Source organism: Lissotriton vulgaris, chromosome 3_1 (genome assembly GCF_964263255.1).
Source record: "Lissotriton vulgaris chromosome 3_1, aLisVul1.2, whole genome shotgun sequence".
Taxonomy (NCBI): domain Eukaryota; kingdom Metazoa; phylum Chordata; class Amphibia; order Caudata; family Salamandridae; genus Lissotriton; species Lissotriton vulgaris.
In genome coordinates, this window is record NC_141689.1 from 1,453,127,595 (window position 1) to 1,453,151,907 (window position 24,313).

The 24,313-nt window shown below is 46.3% G+C and overlaps 1 protein-coding gene across 1 annotated transcript in view; it reads left to right on the forward strand.

Moving 5' to 3' along the window:
• BTC (betacellulin) overlaps window positions 1-24,313 on the forward strand; it is a 144,002-nt gene that overhangs the window by 96,254 nt on the left and 23,435 nt on the right. The window contains exon 5 of the mRNA XM_086963222.1: window positions 10,890-10,997. Coding sequence (XP_086819348.1) covers window positions 10,890-10,997 — 108 coding nt within the window. The remainder of the gene's footprint in view (window positions 1-10,889; window positions 10,998-24,313) is intronic.

A 24,313-nucleotide genomic window follows, 5' to 3' on the forward strand; every position in this document is an offset into this window, starting at 1 on the left:
TGGCTTTCCCTCTCTGTGGCTTCTCCGCTTCCCGCTGGATTCTCATCCGAGAGAGGAGCTGTTTCTTCCAGAGGTGTTGGCACTCTTCGGGTGTGTGAGGCGTGTATCCAGTTGGGCAAACCTCCACACTTTACTGCAGTGTTCGTCACAAGTATGACTTGAAACGGTCCTCTCCAACGCACGTCTAGACAGTTCTTCCTGACATGCTTCTTCACCAGGACCCAGTCCCCCGGACACAAGTCATGGCACAAGTCTTGTGCTGATGGAACTTCTGCAGCCTGGACCTGGAGGGACACAGAATGAATGGCATCAGATAGTCCCTTGCAGTAGTCCAGGATCAAATCGTCTGTGATGTTCAACAACGCTGCAGTCGGAACCGATGGCAATCTCATAGCTCTCCCCATTAGCACCTCGTGTGGAGAGAGACCTGTTTTTCTGTCTGGCGTACTACGTATGCTCATAAGAACCACTGGAAGTGCGTCTGGCCAACTCAGGGATGTTGCTGAACAAACTTTGGCAAGTCTGGACTTGATTGTACTGTTGATTTGCTCTACAATCCCTGAAGCTTCTGGTCGATAGCTGCAATGTAGTTTCTGATCAATACTTAAAGCGGAACATAGCATCTTCACTATTTCGCTGTTGAAATGAGTTCCTCTGTCCGATTCCAAAGAGGATGGCACCCCAAACCTCGGTATCAACTCTCTAAGCAACAATTTTGCTACTGTGAGCGTATCGCACCTACGTGTCGGGTAAGCTTCAACCCATCTAGAAAATATACAGACAATCACTAAAACGTATCTGAGTCTATTGCATTGAGGCATTTCGATAAAATCCAGCTGCATTCTATGGAAAGGCCCCCCAGACCTCCCAATGTGACTCAGTGTGACTGGTGTTCTCTTTCCTACGTTTAGTTGCTGACAGATCGCACATCGCTGACATACTGCTTCTGCCGCTACTCTAAACTTCGGGTTAAACCACGTTTGTCTGAATACTCTCACCATAGCATCTCTACCTATGTGTGCTGATCCATGCAATTTCCTTGCCATTGGATTAACAAGTTCATTTGGTAAAACTGCTCTCCCATCTGCAGAGATCCAAAAATTCATCTCACTTCTAGTACATCCAGCTGTTTCCCAGCCCTTTTTCTCATCATCTGGTGCATTGTCCTGAACACTCCTTAACTCATCCCACGTATCTACAGTATCTAACAACATTGTCAATTCCGTTCTTTCTTGGATTCCCCCCACTTTTACATCGGTGTGAGAATATCCCTGTTCTGCGCAGTAACGCGCTACTTCATCCGCATAGCGGTTACCTTGGGACACAAAATCTACATTCTTCGTGTGCGCGGCACATTTGACAACTGCTATGGCTGACGGACCTTGCAATGCCTCTAACAATAATCTCACGAATTCTCCATTCCTAATAGGAGAACCCGAGGAGGTCATGTAACCTCTTTGAGACCATAACTGCCCATAGTCGTGAACTACCCCGAAACCATACTGGCTATCGGTGTATATGGAGACTCGAATTTTGTTACCTGCTAAACCGGCACGGGTCAAAGCAATAATTTCAGCTACCTGAGCGGAATGTACTCCTTCCAGGCAGGCGGCTTCTACAACTCTGGTAATAGTACAAACTGCATAAGCTGCTCTCAGCTGACCAATATCGTCTCTTACGCATGAACCATCAACGAAGAATATTTCATCGGGGTCAGTCAATGGCTCATCCACGATATCTGGTCTCGGTTTGGTGCATAGTTCAGTCACATCAAGACAGTCATGATCTGTACAAATTTCATCATCAATATCATTTGGAAGTGGCATCAAAGTTGCAGGATTCAAGACGGAGCATCTTTTTAGGGTCACATTCTCGGCAGCCAATATGACTTGCTCGTAGCGTGTGAGCCTGCTATTCGTCAGATGCTGAGTCTTAGTCCTGGTCATTAACAATTCTACAGAATGCGGTACGTACACCACTAACTGATGTCCCATTACCACACTTTCACACCTTTCAATGCTGACACCCGTTGCAGCTACGGATTTGAGACATCCGGGCAACGCTGCGGCTACTGGATCTAATGTAGCCGAAAAATAAGCAACTGGCCTACGCGCATCGCCGTGTATCTGGGCCAAAACTGCTAAAGCGCGTCCCTCTCTTTCGCAGCAGTAAAGCAAAAATGGTTTTGTGTAATCAGGCATTCCTAAAGCCGGGGCACGACATAAGTCCTCCCTCAGCTGCAAAAACGCCATCAAACAATCCTTGTCCCATGGTACCGGATCACTTACTCCTTTGTGCATCAGTTGTAATAAAGGTTTTGCCTTCAGTGAGAAGTTGGCTATCCACTGCCGACAATAACCGACCATGCCTAGAAACATCCTGACTTCTCTTTGGGTTTTAGGCGCGTTCATTTTCATGATCGCCTCTATTCTGTCTGGAGACACCTTCCGTTTTCCCTTTTCAATCCTGTGGCCCAAGTATTGCACTTCAGTCAGACAATACTGCAATTTACTTGGAGACACCTTGTGTCCGTTCTCGGCCAAGTGATTTAACAAGGTGATGGTGTCTACCTTGCAAGCTTCCTCAGTTTCTGACGCAACTAGGAGGTCGTCTATGTACTGGACTAGAACCGAGTTCTTGGGCAGTACTAGACTTTCAAGATTTTTCTTCAGCAGCTGGTTAAAAATCGATGGGCTTTCTGTATACCCCTGAGGGATACGACACCATGTTAAAACGCGATTTTCCAGCTTAAAAGCGAACAGATACTGGCTCTCTTCATCTAAAGGAATCGAAAAGAAAGCCTGGCACAAATCTATTACGGTGAACCATTCAGCTTGGAACGGTATCTGGAATAATATCACTGATGGATTCGGTACCACTGGACAACATGAAACAACGATATTATTTATCTTTCGAAGATCCTGCACTATTCTGTATTTTCCACTAGGCTTCTGCAAACCCATAATCGGGGAGTTACATGGACTTCCCACGATCTCTTTCAGTATTCCCTGCTTAATCATGGATTCGATCACGGGCTTTATTCCTGCAATCGTCTCCGGTGTCAACTTGTATTGTGGTATTCTTGGATACTCAGCATTGGGTTTTACCATGATCTTTACTGGTTCTACCCCTTTGATTAATCCTATTTCTTCTCCAGTAAAATCCCACACCTCAGCTGACACTTTCTCCCTCAAATCCTGTGGAAGTTCCTCCACTGTCAAGGTAGGATATAGTTCCACGCATTCCTGCGAGTTTACAACCTTAAAATCGGCATCCTCATCATTGGTCTGCACTTCTACTCCTTCAGGTGTGCAATGTATTGTGCAATTCAGTTTACACAACAGATCTCTTCCTAACAGACACACAGGGCTAGAATCACAGATTACAAACTGATGTTCGTCACTGTAATTCCCTATCTTCACTGACACTGGTTCTGTTAGAGGATTCGTCATCCTCCTGTTTGCGACTCCTACCACCTGGATCGTCTCTCCCGACATTGGCAAACCTGGGACTACCGCTGATCTCAAAGTGGATCGAGTGGCCCCCGTGTCTACCAAAAAGGTCGTAGGACATCCAGCCACCTCAGCCTCTACGTATGGTCCTCTCTGATCTACTTCCAGGGCTGCTCCTAGAGTACAGTCTTCTTCCCTATCCACTCGTTGCCCTGTAAGAGGATCAACGTAATAGTAGCATTCTTCTCCTCCTACGAACAATGGCATTTGTCTATAGGGTTTTCCTCCATTTGTAATGCGAGGCGGTTGAGGGAATGGCGCTCGAGGAGTCTGATTCCCCCCTTTGATAAACTTTCCCTTCGGGACTGCTGTTCCCTTTACCATGCTGTTCTGAACCTCATCCTCCTCCTGTTCTAATTCCCCCGTCTCGACATTATAGGGACACTCGCGTCTCCAATGTCCCACCTCGTTACACTGATGGCACCTCGTTGTCTTTTTCAGTGTTGCGATATCTACCCTCGGTCTCGGTCTTTCTTCCTCATCTCTGCTCTGATTATTCTGTTTCTTTACTGGTGTTCCTGTTCCCTGTTGTCGCTGTCCACCCTTTCCAGCTGATTGCATCTGTACCAACATCAGCTTTTCCTTAAGTTTCTTTGCTTTTGAATCTATTTCATCGCTACAGTACCTTGCGTACCTCAGAATCTCATCTAACGGTTTGTTCTGCCAACAAATCAAATGCTGTTGAATCATTAGGCTTATGTCTGGTCTTAATCCTAGAACAAACTTCGACACAAACTGTCCTATATCTTTGGGATCCATGACATCCAACCCGCTATACTGTTTGAATGCTTTCAGCAATCTCTCATAAAACTCGTGGACTGTCTCTTTAGGTTCCTGAGTTGTTCGATCTATCTTAACCCAGTCTATGTCTTGCACTGGCACTTTCTCCTTTAACCATGCTATTACTCTTTCGTACTTTTCCATGACTCTATCTGATGGACCATTTGTCCTGGCATCTCTCGGAGGCTCGCAAGCGGGCCATTCGACACTAAGCTTGCATGCCGTCCACAAATCTCCGGGTACTACGATATCGAACAGGGTGTTCAAATCGATCCACAGTACCTTAGAGATCTTCACAAACCTCTCTACCTGCTTGTACCACTCCACGGGGTTCTCTCTAAGCTTGGGGAAAGAATTAGTAAATGCTGCTAAATCCCCCCTACTCCAGGGTACATGCACGTAGTTTCCGTTCGCGATTTCTCGCAAAGGGAAAGCTTCCATTCGCATTAGCTCTCCATCTTGGGACTTCGCAAGTGTACTCCTTCTAACAGATCCCCTCTTGGACCATTTTTCCTCCCATCTATCCAGATCTTTCCATATCCTAATACACATGATCAGTTCCCTTATGTGTACTCTTAGCCCAATCGTCCTACGCTCATCTAGATCTCGATCTGTGCAATTCAGCCTATGGTTGGCCTGTAAGGCTTTAGTTCGTGACATGTCTATCATATACTTTTCTGCTAATTCAGATAATTTTTCATGAGCTGCCCTTGCTTTCCGAGTAACATCTTTAGATAAAAACAGTATTTCATCTGGTTCGTACAGCTCTAACCTTTCTATTGCCACTGTGCCATCAATTATCTCATCCAAGTCTGATTTTAAGCTCATTACATCAATCCGTCTTGCTTTTATTTCAGCTCTCAGTACATCAGTCCTAGGTTGTTCTCTTACATCCCTCTCACCTCCACTATGCGCCCTACGCCTAAGCACAGGTGAGTTATGAGGAGTTCTTCTTCCATCTCTTTGTTCCCACCTCTCTAGATCCCAAGCTTTTCCATCTTCCCTTGGGGTGTGGTGGAACATTGCTCCATTCCCCATCACTACATTCCGTCTTTCTGGCTCGGTGTCTCCAGATACGATATAGGATCCACCGTGCTGTTCTAAACCATTGTAACTCGCTTGCTGTCTGGTGTCACTCAGCAACCGATAAGATCCTTCATGGTCCTCCATGTTCCCGCGATCTCGTTCTTGATCACCGGATGCATGGCGAGACATTTCGCGACTCCCTATATTCTCATGACTTCGTTCGCGTTCACCGGATGCATGGCGAGACCCTTCGCGGCTCTTCATGTCTCCGTGATTCCAATGTCGCGCATTTTCTTCCGGGGCATGGTGAGTGCATCTGAAACTATTTCGATACTCCTGCGTCCTTCGTTCTCCCTCACTAAAAGTGACGCGAGGCACCTCCCCACACCCTGTACTTCTGTCGTTACACATTTGCCTATTGCCGCTGGTAATATGGCAAGTATCTCCTCTGCTTCCTTGACTCCCTCTCTCCCACTCTGGGCTGCTTTCGCCAGCTCCACAATGAGAGAGGATCTTGTTATCCTGGTCTCTCCATTCTGCTCCTGTTTCTAATCTTTTATTCTGAGTCTCTTCGGCAACATCCCATTCTCTCAAATATTCCCTTAATTCCTTATAGGATTTCGGTTTCGGTCCCCTCAAATCCATCTGTCCTCTTTGGCCCCCTTGTTCTATCCAGGGACCCGTTGCGGAATCTAGTGGGGTACTCCGACTCCTTGGTGCTAGTGTCTGCCTCTGAGGATTCATCGTCCTATTCCTATTCTCCATCTCTGCCCTTTCCCTGTCCCAGTGTGCCTGTTCCTCCTGCTGGACTCCCTCCGGGTTATAGATTGACACTATAGGCCCTATGGTAACAGGTACTTGCAGAGCATCTGGCATTTGATACGACCTTGCATGCTGCATTTCTGGCACCTTCTGGACCACTAATCTTCCTACTACTCTCTGTTCGGAACTAGATTGAGGTCCTTCCTCACTTTTGTTGGCATCCCACTCTGCTGTGGGGAGCAATTTATATTCCCCCCACCTAGCTCCGTCCCCTTGCTGTAATTCGGGACTTTCGGCTTCTCTGTTGTACGGAGGTGGTCTATCTAACAATAATCTTTCTATCAAATCCTCATCTGGCTCGCTATCCTCATCTTCTTCTAGAGGTTTCTTTTCTCCCGTAACCTCTAGCATTGGGTACAATTTGTCTGCTTCTATCTTCTGCACCCTCCACTTTTTAGCTTCATCGTCCCATTTGGCATCCTGCACTGCTTTTACCGATCGTCTCACTCTTTCCTGGCGTCTCTTTGAGCTCTTTTCGTGTGCTGCTCTAAACCATGCACTAAGGGCTTCGAACTGTGTTGGCCTCGGTAGAGGTCGTGTTGCAAGCATTACTGCTTTCAATTGATTCAATACTTCCAATTTAAACGTCCCGTATCTCGGAAACGTCAGTTCCTTATTCCCTTCCGTTAGCTTATTCCACTCGGAGACCCATAATATCGAGTGTAAGCCTACATTCACTGCCATATGATAAGCTGGTGTGCCTTCTGGTGGAGCTTCTTCTCCGGCATACAAGTTTCTTCTATCTCTCTTAAAGATCGCCCTTAAACGTTTAAAACACTTCATTTTCGATAATCTACGATTTTCCTTTATTCTCTTCCTTGTTTACGTCCTGTTGACAAACCAACCAATCCCTACGCGGCTCTCGCTAGTCGGCCTATCCCAGCGCAACTCTACGCTGACCGACCAATCTCAGCGCGGCTCTTACGCTGACGTCACTCGTCCCCTCTGTAGCAGCTCCCCTTCTTTCTCAACTTGTCTCACAATCTTGCATGCGTTTTCATTCATACGCTGAAAAATGACTACTTCCGTCCAAGCGATCACTTTTCTCTGACTGTACGGCCACAGTCTAACTGTAATTGTCACCTCAACTGACGAAACGTCTTTCCTTACACGGTTAGACGATCGCCTTAACTGATAGGTTACTTACACACAGTAAACGTACGACCAGCGTCCGTTACTCATACACTCACTCTTACGCTCCCCCTATCATCGGTCTGTCGGGCGATCAATGGTACCTCATGACCCCCTTTACAATGGTGAACAACTACTCTGGGTGTTCGATACACCCGAACCACTTAAGCTCTCCTTGAACTTAAGATTTTATCCGGTTGCGCGCGCTCACAACCTTCCCTCAATCACACTACAGGCATTCAACTCCGCTTGACATTACAACACAGGTACAACATAAAATACCGCAATCTTACAACGCATGACCCTTATACTCACTCTCGACCGACTCTGCTGCTTTTCTCTTGACGCACCGTCAGCACCTTCTTCGGCAGGGATTCTTCTTCTGGTCGTCGATGACTAGGGACCTTGGGGTAATCTAGACCTGACCTAGGTTGTCTTCCTCAAGAAGAAAACCATCTTTCTCTGCTACCAACTGCGGGGAATGAGATTTTGATACCCTTTTTGATCACTTAGATATTAATCTCATTCATCAATTTGGATCGCTTGTTATCTGTCATTGAGTAAAAGACAAACCCCGCATAGGTTAAATTAACCCCATCAACTGACGCAACTCTGAAGGACCACTGACAACTGATGAAGTTTTATAAAGTTTTATATAAAATCAAGAATTAAGTGCATATACAATCCTCTCAGGGTAAGATTCAATTAGTATACAAAAGAATACAATTAGAGTCACTTCCAAATCTGCAGATTAAAGCATATACAATATGTGGTCCCGTTGCGTCATCTACAAAAGAATAAACAAGTTAATTCTGTCCCTACTCTGTACTAGGTGAAATCCCTACTTCGCTAGTTCCTTACCTAAAAAGGTGTCAGCAGTTTGACTTCCAAAGAAGTTCAAACTCTCTTAACCCCTAATGGTAACTTATGTCGAGAAGCAGTTCCCTCTCTGCCTACCCATCCGCTCTCTAAGGGTCCTCGGCCTACTGCTCTCTTGCGCACTGATCTTCTTGCGCTCGCTCCCTATGATGGCATCGACTCGGAGCTGTTCGCTCTTTGTCTTCAGGCCATCTGCCCTGAGCTCTTCGCTAACTGATCTTCTGTTTGCGCTCACTTCTCTCCAGGGTGCTGTCCCTAAATACACAATCACAGTATGGGTGGAACGCCCCTTCGACGCCCATCACGGACTTTCCCCGTGAGGTCATTCTTTGCTCTTTTCTATGGCTTCATTTCTTCCGTCGTCCGTTAAGTTGACCCTTCTTCTTTAGACGCCATCTTCATCTTCTTGCTGGTGACTTCATTTGACACTTTCGAAGCAAAGTCTATCACCTCAGCAGAACTTTATTCTTTACGACTATATGCATAACCTTTCTTGGTCCTGTGAATGGTCATTTCAAAACAAGACTCAAATTCCAAGCGCCCCTTATCACGTTTAGGCCATAAACTCCGTCCGGCATTGTCACCTTAAATCTAACAAAGACTAGACCCCTTGGCTCGCACGTTCACAGCAAGGCTATTCACGACTCCTGTGAGCCCACTAAATTACATACAGCGGACTACCCTCCTGCGAACTCTTGGTCAGTTAGGTTAAAATCACACATGACCTAAACCCTTCTAACATTCTTACAAGAAGCTTTCTACACAGTATAACCTTTAACATACATTTATATATAATCACATTTAGCAAAGCCTTTACGTATAAGTGAATACCTTGTACATAGAATATAAATTACATAGAGTATAACTTTATATTCTCATTTGTTACATCGCCATATATGTTCTCTGCACATCTCTCCACGTTTCATTCCTCGCCGTTTCTCCATTTAAAGTTACACACGTATTCAGTTTTGCACGTTATACTGTTCGTAAGCATTTCTGTACATTTCTATATTAGCCCACTATATATTCGGGCCTTCTAATGCATATTCTAAAGTGAATACAAATACATCTCTTATTACATTGGTTACATCGGCTAACTTTACGCTACAAGAGTTAACTTCGCGTTATAGATTCTACGTTTGCGCTATATGCTTGTGAATATGGCTCGGATATGCGTTTTATTCAAATTGCGCTCTCTCACCCTTGAAACCCTACCAGCCCCCAATATTTTTGAAAAACAGTGACCCAGTGAAAACAAAGTTGGTGTAATTTTTTTCTTCATTGACATGCCTAGCAAACATCTCATCCAAGTAAAAAATGTAGTTATCTCGCAGTTTCCAATGCATAGCAAACTTATTGTTATCACGGTCAGCCAGCAGCCATGAAAACCTACCAACCCCCAAGATTTCTGTTAATTTAAAAGCACGGGAAATCAAAGGTGATGTGGCTTATGTGAACCGTGCATGATTTATTACCTGGAACACTAGCATGGGAAAAAAGAAAATCCGCTTGTTCACGTTATTTTGACAGAAAACGCAAGCATTGGCAAATGTCAGAAATCTTGCCGTCTAACGTTCCCACTCTAATACCAATAAAAAATGGGGCCCTACATGTGTAGGTGAGCCTATTTCGTGTGACCGAAATGGGCCAAAATGTTGCCCAGATGAAGATCACATTGACACAACATTGACTTCAAACAACCTTAGTTTTGGCCTGTTTAGTATGCCTACCCACAAAAAAACCTTTTTATATCAGTAGATGTATGGGTCGTGAAACTTTTGCTGTTCCCTACAAATTGTGTTACTTTGTCACAGAAATTAGGAAATTATGTTTTTTTGGTCCAAAGTTTGACGTTTTCCGAATATTCTGGGTAAAAGAGTGCTGGCATCCACACAAGACGCACCGCCCTGGATTCCCCCTGTGTGTCTAGTTTTCGGAAACCTTTGGAATTCCATATGTGCTTCTGATCCCAGGCCTAAATATCAGATACCCACAGCCCCAAAATCAGCCTTCTCAAACTGTTTCTTATGTACATTTTAAAACTAAATAGCAGTCATTCACCACCAATTTCTTTTCATTTGATTTTTATTTCCTCAAGTGATGCAGAGTCGGTACACAATGAGAAAACATTGTAAACTTGGGCTCAGTTGTTGGCTAAGTGTATGATGTGCTTTGAACAAACTATAAACACTATAATTTCTGTGACTGAAAACAGTCAGGCAGACATAATTATTTGTTGTTTTTGAGAAATGGCCTTATGTTTAAACAGATTAAAGGTGAAAACGTTCTTGCCCATTTTTCTTCATTTCCCTAATTGTATTTCAAGCTTATTTATTTCAATTTTTTATAATTGTATTTATTGTTCCTTTATTTCAATGATTACTTTCTTTGAGAAATCACTGAGCAATCTGCCCACATCACGCCTTGATGACTTCAGAATATTGTCTACGTTTCAGCAATTTATAGCTTTCTAGGGTCTCCCTTTGGTTTCATACCGGTTTCCCCCCGAAATTGTAAATTGATCTGAAACACAAAAAATTTGGCATGCCTTTCTGACCTAGCATTGATCTATAAATACTAATAAAAAAATGCCTTATTGGATAGTGTTTAAAATGCCCATGATTGCATCTGGTTGTTCCAAAACTTCCATGCAGCATTTAAATAGTTACAGAATGAACACAAATTTGTTTTATGAGAAAGTGCCATTTAGCAATAATATATGTACCTCTCTCTTTCCAGTCATTGCAGGAGGCGGCGGAAAGAAAAAAAGAAAGAGGAGCCCGTTGATACCTTAAACAGAGATGATGCTAACGCTGAGGATAATATCGAGGGCCTAGTGGCACCCAGGCAAGTTCAAGTATTTGAGTTCACAGTCCAATATTACACTTTGTTAGGAGTAAAAGGGATCAACTCATTGCATTCACTTGCTGTCTCCTTGTCGTGTATTCATGTTTGTGTATGCATGTTTTATGTGCCTAGCAAGAAGCTACCAGCGGAATGCTCTACAGGATGAAACATTTTAGTGAAGACACCTATGATTTCAAGAGAGGCAGAAAGTGGAGGTTTTATGTGCCTCCTATCAGACCGGTGATGCGGCTGATTGAGGTGCATCTCTGTACAGTCATTATGGTTATAATGATTGTACTAGATGTTTCCAGTGGTAAGGCAACTTGCAAAGAAATGGAGTTTGATTATCCTTTTCTTCTGTATGGAACAGGGTAGGATTCTCCACCAAATACAGTTCACTGTCCAGCATTACTTTGCACTGCCAATGCCAATGCGCCCGCCCCATTGTCCTCTGTTCATGAATACACAGAGTCTTTGATCATAAATAACCGATTGCAAATTGAGTCCAATTGGACCGAAAAATCACTTGAAAAGACCATAAATTGAATTTGAGCGTACAGCCATGCATCCCTTCTAAGAACCATAAAGGCCATAAATCATTGGAAAGCATTGTGATTCATTGTCAATGCTCACTGACGGGACTTCAGTTGTCACTCACATTTGACTGCATACAGGATGTGAAGCTCCTATGGGTTGAGTGCATTAGTTTGTAGGCTTCCGTTGCTACCGATGTTTGACCTCCTATGCCGTTCAAGCCATGATGTCCCTAGCGTTACACATCCCAAGACTCTCAGGCAACCATGTCCTTCCTTAGGCCTTCCAGTCACCTGAGGGTGTTATACATTTGTGACCAATTTAGGATCCCTTGGTGATATGATCCCTTGATGGTAAAAAAACCATTTGAGTCAAGTAAATGGGACTTCCTATTAGGGGTCCTGTGGGAAACGGTGTTAGAATCGTCTGTCTCTAGTTGGCAGAGGTAAATACTCCTGACAAATAGGGACCCACCTCCTCTAGTCGGGGCAAGGAGATCACACACTTAGATAACCCCTGCTCACCCCCTTGGTAGCTTGGCAAAGCAGACCGGCCTATCTCAGAGGCAGTGCGTTAAGCATTTATGACCATATACAGTAATAAAGTGAATACACTACAAATGGACACGACACAGTAGTATTATAAAAATAAGGATGCTTATATAAGGCTTAGCACAAGACCAAATCACGACAAAAATATACCACAATCTTAATACATACTCTTGGAAGGAAAAAATAATAGTTCAAGTGTAGTTTCTTCTTAGCACAAAGTCTTTAGTAACAAAAGCAACTCTTCTTTAAATCACAGTTCTTGGCAACAATGTAACCCCCACAGGAGTCACACGACGTCGAGGCAAAGTTAATCCAAAGGTTCGGCGTCTACCTCGAAGAGCGCTACGTCGAGCCCGGAGTCGAAACAGACCCCCACAACACGTCGAATCTTCGGCGTCGATCGGGCCTTGGAGTCGGGGCGATCTGCAGCAGCATCGACAGATGTCAGGCAGGAGCAGCGCTCATGAGGCGAAGCAGGATACGACGTCGTCTATGTCGATGGTGCAAGAGTGAGCAGCGCTCACGGCGTCGAGATGACTCGGTGTCGAGGCGTCGGTAGCGGCTTCTCTACTAGCGTCGATCGGGCCCGAAGGCCGGCGTCGAAGATGCGGGACACAGGAGCTGCACTCACGATGTCGAGCTGGATTCCGTCGGCGTCAGGATTGCTGGATTTCTTCAGAGGTGCTGAACTTTCAGGTTCCAGCAACAAGCACTTTCAGCGAATGGTGAAGTCCTTTAGCCCTGTGACTTCAACAGGAGGCTGGCACTCTTCCAGCCCTTGGAGATTTCCTTGGCAAAGCTTGAGAGTACACACTCAGTTCCTCTCTCCTGGTTCCTTGGCAAAAATAAAGAAGTGACTGCAGGATTCCCCCCAGCAAACAGCACTCTGGCAGAAGGGGTAGGCAAGTCCTTGGATCAGCAGGCTTCTTGTCCTTGGTTCAGGTTTCCTTGTCAGAATTGATCTAAGTTGTCTGGTTCAGGGGTCCTTCTCTTATACCCCTTTTCTGCTTTGATCCCTTTGTCCATGCAGGAGAATTCCCCTCATCCTGGGTTTGTTGTGGGTGTAGCCAGGCCGAGGCACCTGGCCTATTCACTGTGCAGGGCAGGATCCTTAGCCGCCCAGCAGGAGGTGGAGCCAGGATTGTCCCTGGCAGGCACAGAGCCATCAGTCGCCCGGAAGGAGGTGGAGCCAGCATTGTGTCAGGCATGGCAGGCTATCAGGAGCTACTCTTCCCCTACTCTCAATGCAAATGCCTCACTCTCCCCACACTGACTCATTCAGACCTCTGGAGCCACCCAGCTCCTGTCACACACACACACCAAACCAGCAGAGACCGGTAAATAGTCAGACAAGAAAATAGCCACTTTCTAAAAGTGCTATTTTCAAACCCAGAGTCCAAAAACCATCCACCCAAACGGATGCGTTATTAAACTCTGAGTTCAGGGATACCAAACTCGACATTGTACCATGCTCCCCGAGCCCGCCAGGATTATAGCGTTTAATAACCCTGGCAGCCCATTCTAATTTATGGAGAGCAGGTAACCTTACAATAGTGAAAAACGAATATGGCTGTAATTCACTATTAGGACATGCCACACACATCAGGGCTTGTCCTACCTTATGCTTACAATGCACCCTGCCTTTGGGCCTACCATAGGGGTGACTAACATGAAGTTAAGGGAAGGTTTGGGGACTGGCAAGTAGGTGTACTTGCGCAGCCTGCGTGACAGTACCAGACTGCACGTAGGTCTTGCAATGGCAGACCTTTAGACATATTTTACCAGGCTGCTTCTGCGGGTGGCACAATACGTGCTGCAAGCCCACTAGCAGCATTTGTATTTACAAACCCTGGCACACCTGGTGCACTATACTAGGGACTGACAGTAAACTAAATAAGCCAAACATGGAATCCAATCAATATCAATTTAACATAGGGAGCACTTGCACTGTGGCACTGATCAGCAGTGGCTCAGTACCCAAAGCAATATTCCAGCAAAAACATCGTAAACAGAGGAGGCAAACAGAAAAAATGGAGGAGAGACTCGGGCCAATGATGTCAGGTCTAACACGTGTCCCCTCCAGCTGAAATGTGGGGAGAACTACCCTTAACCTAGGGAGTCCTCATCACTAAGGCGGAAAAATCTGGACAGACCATCAGCATTGGCGTGATCTGCACCAGGGCGGTGTTCCACCGTGAAGTCCATCCCCTGTAGGGAAATGGACCACCTCAACAGCTTTGGATTCTCACCCCTCATCTGCATCAACTATCTGAGGGGCCTGTGGTCTGTCTGAACCCGGAAGTGAGTCCCAAACAGGTAGGGTCTTAGCTTCTTCAGCGCCCAGACCACAGCAAATGCTTCTCGCTCTATCGCACTCCACCTCTGTTCCCTGGGAAGTAACCTCCTACTGATGAAGGCTACAGGTAAGTTTCGGCCCTCTTCATTCACCTGAGCCAGAACAGCCCCCACGCCATGCTCTGAAATTCTTTAGAAAAGTCGGGTGCCTGGAGTACGGGTGCTGTGCACATTGCAGTTTTCAGGGTGTCAAAGGCCGTCTGACAGGCGTCAGTCCAGATCACAAGTCTTGGCTGCTTCCTGGAAGTCAGCGAAGTCAAGGGGTGCACAATGTTGCCATAATCCTTGACAAACCTCCTGTAGTAACCCGTGAGACCTAAGAAGGCTGTCACCTGAGTCTGGGTTTTGGGTGGTGCCCAAGCCAGGATGGTATCAATCTTGGGTTGCAGGGGGGCCAGCTTGCCGCTCCCTACTTGGTGCCCCAAGTACACCACTGAACCCTGCCCAATCTGGCACTTACTGGCTTTGATTGTGAGGCCTGCTCTGCTCAGGGCCAACAACACTTCCTGGAGGTGGCGCAAGTGTTCCTCCCAGCTGGCGCTGAACACTGCTATGTCGTCCAGGTAGGCGGCGCTGAAATCCTCCAGTCCAGCCAATACCTGGTTGACCAATCTCTGGAAGGTGGCAGGGGCATTCTTCATCCCAAAGGGCATTACCCGGAACTGGTAGTGCCCATCTGGTGTGGAGAATGCTGACCTCTCTTTTGCCCCATCAGTCAAGGCGATCTGCCAGTACCCAGACGTTAGATCAAACGTACTAAGGTACCGGGCAGCCCCTAACCGATCTATGAGCTCATCAGCTCTGGGGATGGGGTGCGCGTCAGTCTTGGTGACTGAATTGAGTCCTCGGTAATCCACACAGAACCGAAGTTCTGGTGAAGCACCAGGCGCTGCAGCCTTCGGGACCAAGACCACTGGGCTGGCCCAAGGACTGCTAGAGGACTCAACCACCCCTAAGGCAAACATTTTGGAGACCTCCTCCTTGATGTATGCTCTGACCTTCTCAGTCACTCTGTAGGCCTTGTGCTTCACAGGAGTGCTGTCCCCGGTGTCTACATCATGGACACACCACTGAGTGACACCAGGAATCAAGGAGAACAGATCAGGGAATTGCCCCAACAGTTGGCGACAATCTTGCTGCTGCTCAGGGGTCAGTGTGTCAAGAGAGGACAACACCATCCACTGACACATCTTGCTCTTTTGCATACAGGAGGTCAGGAAGAGGCTCACTCGCCTCCTCCATTCCAGCATCTGTAGCTAGGAGCATGCCCACTTCGGACCTTTCTAAGTGGGGCTTTAACCGGTTGACATGCAGGACCCTCAAGGGGTTCCTGGGAGATTTCAAGTCCACCAAGTAGGTGACATCGCTCTTTTTCTCCACAACCTCAAATGGTCCAGTCCACTTGTCCTTGAGCGCACAAGGTTCCAATAGGGGACATGACCCAAACCTTCTGACCAGGTTGAAGTTCCAACAGAGTGGCATTCTGGTCGTACCACCGCTTCATCTCTTCCTGGCTGGCCTCCAGATTTGCCTGAGCAAGATCTCTGAAGCGCCTAGTCTGGTTCCTAAAGGCCAACATGTAACTATACATCCTGGGCAGGTTTCCTGGGAGATTGCTCCCAGCCTTCTTTGACCAGACTCAAAGGTCCTCTTACCAGGTGTCCATTCAAAAGCTCAAAGGGGCTGAACCCTAGAGACTTTTGTGGCACCTCACGGTAAGCAAACAGCAGGCATGGTAAGAGGACGTCCCATTTACGCCTCATTGGTTCTTCAAGACCCATGATCACGTCTTTCAGGGTCCGGTTGAATCTCTCAACCAGCCCATTACCTTGTGGGTGGTAAGGAGTGGTGAACTTGTAGATTACCCCACACTCCTTCCACAGGGACTTCATGTAATTGGAAATGAAGTTGGTGCCCAGGTCTGACACCACCTCTCTGGGGAACCCCATGCGGGAAAAAAACACCCATCAGTGCCCGTCCCACCACGGGGACCGTCACTGTGCGGAGAGGGATGGCTTCCGGGTACCGGGTGGCATGGTCCACCAAGACCAGGATAAACCTGTTGCCCATGGCTGTCTTGGGGTCCAGGGGCCCAACAATGTCAATCCACACCCGGTCAAAGGGGGTACTGACGACAGGAAAAGGTTGGAGGGGAGCCTTCTGCTTCCTCCCGCTTTTCCCACTTGTCTGGCAAGTTTGACAGGTTTTGCAATGGATAGCTGTATCCCTTTTCATCTGAGGCCAATAAAAATGGGTGACAAGCCTGTCATAGGTCTTGTCCTGCCCCAGATGTCCAGCTAACGGAACGTAATGAGCCAAACCCAGTAGGAAGGCTCTGAAGCGCTGGGGTACCACCAGCACACGGGCTGACCCAGGCTCAGCAGCCTTAGGCTCGCTATACAGGAGGTCGTTCTCCCAGTACACCAAATGTGATCCTGACTGATCACCTGTTTGGGCTGAGGCCTGCTGCCTCATACCCACAAGAGAAGGGCACACTTTCTATTCTGCACAAAATTCTTCCCTGGAGGGACCACCATCGTGCTGCCAGTGGGTCAGCTCGGGCAGGTCTCCCAGTTCAGCAACTTGTTCCCCTGTAGGTTCCAGGGCATTCCCCTCAAGGACTGCCTCCTCCTGGACCGTGGGAACTATGGGGGACGGTTTCCCGCGCCCCCTGCCTCTTCTAGTTACAGCTGGGTCCTGGGCCATACTTTCAGGCTCCGGGACCCCATCCACACCCTTACTTGCTATCATCGATCGAGTGGTTGCACACACCCACTCTGGCACACCCAAAATTTTCAAATGCGTCTCTCGCTCCACCTGAGCCCAAGGGGAGTCCTCCAAATCATTGCCCAGGAGACAATCAACAGGCATGGCGGGCCTTACAGCAACTTGAAGAGTACCTGAGACTCCCCCCATTCAAAGGGAACCTGAGCTACCTCACACACTCTCTGGGAGTTGTCGGAAGCTACAACAGGGTAGAATCAATGAGGGACCACCTGCTCTCTGGACACCAAGTGACACTTGACAGCTGTCGCACTCGCTCCGGTGTCTCTGAGAGCTTCCACCCTATGGCCATTGATGGTCACCCACTGCCTATATTTCTTAGGGTTACCAGGCAGAGGGGGTGGAGGGACCATTTCCATGTCTCCTAAAGAGACCAGGGACATCTCTGCGGGGCCCTCCCCACCAGGGGCAACCATCTCCTCCCCTCACAGGGCTACACTCGCCATCTGACGGGTGGGGTGCACGTGGTGGTGCATTAGAGTTCTTCATGGGACACTGGGGATCATAAAAACGGTGTCCCACCTGCTTACAAGCGTAGCAGGTCATTGGGCCCCTATGAACAGGTTTACCTGTCGGGCCTCTGGTTTCTTCACTGGGGGAGGCTGGGAACCCTTCCCTTGGTTCCCTTGGGAATTACTTTGGGGCCCTTTCTGAAACTCCCTCTGTTTACCCTTGTCCCCCCCACTCTTTTACTGGGGACCCTGCCCACCTTTGGCTGAGTCTCCCACTGGACCCTTGTGGACCCTGGTACTGACCCAGCGGTCGCCTCCTCAGCAAGTTTTCTAGGGCTATATATCTTGCTATCAATAAGGTGTTGGCGCAGCTCTGGAAAACAGTTATTAGACAAATGCTCCCAAGCAAACAAATCATAAAAAGCATAATAACTTTCCACTTTGCTGCCCTTTACCCAACCATCCATGGCTCTGCAAAAAAAGACACATATTCAACCCACGTAGTACCAGGCAATTTCTTACATTCTCTAAAGGCTTGTCTGTACTTTTCTGGGGTTAGGCCATACCTTAACATTAAAGCATCTTTCATATGAGTATAAGACATCCTGTCCTCAACAGGCATGTCCAACAGGGTATCTCCCCTCATTCACAAAGCGACCCCACAACCCCGCTCCCCAATCCTTCTCAGGAACCCGGTGGGCCAACAATGCTAACTCATATGCTTTAAACCATTGGCCAATATCTTCATTCTTATGAAAATCTTTGATAACATCTTTGGGAAAATAAAAACCTACTTTCTGCAGGCACAGATGGGATACTGCCACCAGAGGGATTCAATTCTAAACTCTTCGTTTTAAGCTCCTTCTCCCACACCATTTTCTCACGTTCAAAAGCTAACTTTTCTCTTTCAAACTCCAACCTTTTTGATATCCATATCAGCTTCTCTCCTGCTTCTTGCATTTTCTAACTCCAACTGCCTATCTATCTTAAGTTTTGCCATTTCTATGTTGTATGCTCGTTCCTTTACCCTTTCTCTTTCTTCAGGAGAAAGACCCTTCGAGGAAACACTGCTGCCGGGAGAGGACCCAGGCCCATTCACAGGCTCTGCCTCATCCCCTTCCTCTGGCGGTACCACCACCACATCAGAGGGGTCTCTGGCCTCTAACCAGGCTTCCAAGGCTTTGAAATATTCTCCCCTATTTTTGAGGCCTGTTGTAGGCACTTTAAACTGCTTGCAAAAGTGTTTCAGTTGGCTTGACTTGTAGTCCTTTATCTTACTCCTATCAAACTCCTCTACAACAACAGGGGTAGTGACTCCGGCATCACTCATGGTCAAAACTGGCAGTGTTCAAAAATCAAGCTCCAGGAAAGCGGAGAACAAAAATAGAATATCCTACCAAAAATAGATTGTGGCTGCGCTATGGTCTGCTTTCACTATGTAGCGGCACACTAATCACTGCACATGGGTCATAAATGCAAAGTTCAAATCCTCACCGCTGACCCACCAATGTTAGAATCGTCTGTCTCTAGTTGGCAGAGCTAAATACTTCTCACAAATAGGGACCCACCTCCTCTAGTCAGGGCAATGGGATCACACACTTGGATTACCTCTGCTCACCACCTTGGTAGCTTGGCAAAGCAGACAGGCTTATCTCAGAGGCAGTGCATTGAGCATTTATGACCATATACAGTAATAAAGTGAATACACTACAAATGGACACGACACAGTAGTATTATAAAAATAAGGATGTTTATATAAGGCTTAGCACAAGACCAAATGACGACAAAAATATACCACAATCTTAATAAATACTCTTGGAAGGAAAAAATAATAGTTCAAGTGTAGTTTCTTCTTAGCACAAAGTCTTTAGTAACAAAAGCAACTCTTCTTCTTTAAATCACAGTTCTTGGCAACAATGTAACCACCACAGGAGTCACACGACGTCGAGGCAGAGTTAATCCAAAGGTTCGGCGTCGACCGCGAGGAGCGCTACGTCGAGCCCGGAGTCGAAACAGACCCCCACAACACAGTACCTTGGAAAATGAAAAAAAGATAATCTACGGCGTCGAGGTGTCCCGGCGTCGAGTCTTCGGCGTTGATCGGGCCTTGGAGTCGGGGCGATCTGCAGCAGCGTCGACAGATGTCAGGCAGGAGCAGCGCTTATGAGGCGAAGCAGGATACGGCGTCGTCGTCTATGTCGATGTTGCAAGAGTGAGCAGCGCTCACGGCGTCGAGGGCTCGGTGTCGAGGCGTCGGTAGCGCTTCGCTAATAGCGTCGATCGGGCCGGCGGCGAAGATGCGGGACACGGGAGCTGCACTCACGATGTCGAGCTGGATTCGGCGGCGTCCGTCGGCGTCTGGATTGCTGGATTTCTTCAGAGGTGCTGGACTTTCAGGTTCCAGCAACAAGCACTTTCAGCGAATGGTGAAGTCCTTTAGCCCTGTGACTTCAACAGGAGGCTGGCACTCTTCCAGCCCTTGGAGATTTCCTTGGCAAAGCTTGAGAGTACACACTCAGTTCCTCTCTCCTGGTTCCTTGACAAAAAAAAAGAAGTGACTGCAGGATTCCCCCCAGCAAACAGCACTCTGGCAGAAGGGGTAGGCACGTCCTTGGATCAGCAGGCTTCTTGTCCTTTGTTCAGGTTTCCTTGTCAGAATTGATCCAAGTTGTTTGGTTCAGGGGTCCTTCTCTTATACCCCTTTTCTGCTTTGATCCCTTTGTCCATGCAGGGGAATTCCCCTCATCCTGGGATTGTTGTGGGTGTAGCCAGGCCGAGGCACCTGGCCTATTCACTGTACAGGGCGGGGTCCTCAGCCGCCCAGCAGGAGGTGGAGCCAAGATTGTCCCTGGCAGGCACAGAGCCATCAGTCGCCCGACAGGAGGTGGAGCCAGCATTGTCAGGCAGGGCAGGCTATCAGGAGCTACTCTTTCCCTACTCTCAATGCAAATGCCTCACTCTCCCCACACTGACTCATTCAGACCTCCTGGAGCCACCCAGCTCCTGTCACACACACACCAAACCAGCAGAGACCGGTAAATAGTCAGACAAGAAAATAGCCACTTTCTAAAAGTGCTATTTTCAAACCTAGAGTACAAAAACCATCCACCCAAACGGATGCGTTATTAAACTGAGTTCAGGGATACCAAACTCGACATTGTACCATGCTCCCCGAGCCCGCTAGGATTATAGCGTTTAAGAACCCTGGCAGCCCATTCTAACTTATGGAGAGCAGGTAACCTTACAATAGTGACAAAACAAATATGGCTGTAATTCACTATTAGGATATGCCACACACATCAGGGCTTGTCCTACCTTATGCTTACAATTCACCCTGCCCTTGGGCCTACCATAGGGGTGACTAACATGAAGTTAAGGGAAGGTTTGGAGACTGGCAAGTAGGTGTACTTGCTCAGCCCGCGTGACAGTACCAGACTGCACGTAGGTCTAGCAATGGCAGACCTTTAGACATATTTTACCAGGCTGCTTCTGCGGGTGGCACAATACGTGCTGCAAGCCCACTAGCAGCATTTGTATTTACAAGCCCTGGCACTCCTGGTGCACTATACTAGGGACTGACAGTAAAACAAATAAGCCAAACATGGAATCCAATCAATATCAATTTAACATAGGGAGCACTTGCACTGTGGCACTGATCAGCAGTGGCACAGTGCCCAAAGCAATATTCCAGCAAAAACATTGTAAACAGAGGAGGCAAACAGAAGAAAATGGAGGAGAGATTCAGGCCAATGATGTCAGGTCTAACAAACAGCTTTAGGGTGGAGTGGATATTCCTGCTCTCTTCGTTATTATACACCAATGGCAGTGGTGATTGGAGTTTTGTCTAGTAGCGTTCAATTGGAAAATGGTACTAGGCAGGACTGATCTTTTGCCCAATGCTATTCGCCTTGGCATGCACCCTTCTAACCGCTGTTCTCTTAGGGGATGGATTTTCTGATATGTTAAATGAATGTTGACCCCCACGCTCCACAGGCTAGTCTAGGAGTAGGGGCACTGGGGTAATATCCCTTGTTTCTGATGGGTAAGGCAGATGGTATCTCTGCCACAATTTTTAGATGTCCTATGAAGTAACTTGTGCTGAGTTCTAGGCTCCTATTTAAGGGAATCGATACAGTGTTTTGTTCTGGGGTTGCATTGATTTTGATGAAAATATTTCATCAAACCATGGTTGACTATTTGTTTTTCTTTTATAATGGCTCTCATCAGATTGACAAAACCAACCTGAAGTAACTTTGTTTTCTTTTTGTTATGTGGCTTTTAAGGAGGGGTGAGGGGACTTTAGGATTCCCTCCCTTAACGTGTTTTTTTTTGTTTTCTTTTCTTTCCAAGACCCACTTCCCTGCCATTCATGCCCCTTATGATACTCTCCCTCACACTTTACTCCAGTTTTAAGAAATCCCTTACTCCCTTTTCTACTTTACTCCGTTCTTATGTTCCCATTTTGCTCTTTTTTTCTTTGACAAGCCCCTTATTTCCGCTCACACTTTATTTCCCTTTCAAGCCTCTTATTCCCATTTAGTTTTACAAACCGCTTACTGCCAATTTACTTCTTGTTTGAAACCTTTACTCCATCTTCAGCTTTACTACTTTTTTACTTATTATCCCCTCCCTCTTTACTTTTTTTATATATCTCTTCCACTTTTGCTTTACTCCCTTTTATACAAAACCATTACTCATTCCTGCTTTTTAATTTTTTTCTAATTTAAATAAGCCAGTAGACCGTTACAGAGGCCAACACAGGATTTGAGAGAGAAAAAAAAACAAGAACAGATAATAACTCTGGGAGCAAGGCAACATGTAGCATTTGTGCATACTGTTATACACAGATACATATATATATATATATATATATATATATATATATATATATATAGAATCCGATCTTAGACAGTGAGCCCCATAATAACATAAGTGAATAAAGTAAATAGAAACTTCCCAAGCAAGACAGGCCTAGTTACGAACTTGTATTACTGGTGTCACAAAATTCTGTTAGAGCCCCCAGATTTTGCCCCTCAGACTTAGTTTCCCTGGCCCTTTGAGAGCATACAAGTTAGTTTCAATATGGCAGATGGCAAATAGCCTTCCTCTCCACATCTCAAAAGTGGGAGATTCTTTCTGGCCCCAAAGCAAGGCTATACATAATCTTGCAACTGCAGCGGCAATATATACTGGTATCCGTACCATGTGCAGCTGCTCCGTCCTCTACAACCCCCAGCAACATAACTATTGGAGTTATCTCAATGTGTGCCCCTGTAACTTCAGTTAGGAAGATCTGCATCCTGTTTATCAACATTTTAAAATCTGGGCATGTAGCGAACATATGGACTATATCCGCCTGTTCCCCCCCCCCCCCACACATCGAGTACATTTATCCTCATTTAGTCCTCCCCAGCGTGTAATTTTAGCTGCTATATAGTATAAATTAAACAGTTTTATATTGCTGTGTTTTTCAAATTTGAAGATATTAAAGGTTTATCGGCTAAAAGAATAGATTCATTTAGAATATTACCCTCTTCCAGCAATCTATTATTCCATTTGGCATTCTGTGCCTCAACCTCATCCTTTTGCAGATCAATGAATGCCTGGTATATACTCCCAATTTTTCCCTGATCCTGCACCATTTCTAAAAGCTTACTTTTCTCAGCTAGAAAACATACATCACTTCTTTTACATAGAAAGTCCAGAATCTGTGTATTTAAAAAAATAAACTGATTTGGGAAGATCATAGTTAGCCATCAATGAGGTATATGTACACCATTACTATCTACCAGCTGGCCCAAGGTTGTAATTCCTTTACTTCTCCATCTATTCACAATGCCATCGGAAAAAGTAGCTGGAAGTAGAGCTGCAGCATACGTGGGGATCTAATAAGTAATCCTGCCTATATTCAGCTGTCTCCTTATTTGAAGCCAAGTATTACAGGCAGCCTGAAGCACCTTGAAACGAGTCTTTTTTATAGTAACTGGGCTCAAGAATTTTAAAGAAAGTTCGCTCCGCCCTTGAGCCTAATAATAACTGAAATATATGAGGCACATCCCCTACACTTACATCATTAGTCCCAACCAACAAAATTCCTATATGCTGTAATAAACATGCCCATTAAAAAAAGTTAGGGACTGCCCATCCCCCTCTCTTACGTGGAAGGGTCATACATTTCCATGCTCTCCAGGGCTTCCCCTGTGCACATAGAAAGCTATTGCAGATAGATTGCAATCTTTGCATTTGTTAACTTGTAATCTCAAGTGGAACTGCCCTACAAAAATAGAGAATCTTTGGGAGAACATTCATCTTGAGAACATTGCATCTTCCAAGCATCGATAAATGAAGACTTTCCATCCTGTCCAGATCTGTTTTTAATCTTGCTGAGAAGAGGTTCCCAGTTGGACTTAACCACTGACTCCAAGCATGCGTTCAGGCGGATCCCCAGATATGATGCCTCTTTCATAACTCTCGAATCATTAAATTGAGTTTGATCAATGCAGATTGCTTGTGTTTTTGCTAGATTTAATTTGTACCCTGAGCTCCTCCCAAATATTGCAGCCAGTTGTTCAGTCTGTACAAGTGTGGTAGCCGGGTCAGGTGAAACTATTGCAATATCATCTGCGTATGCAAAAATATC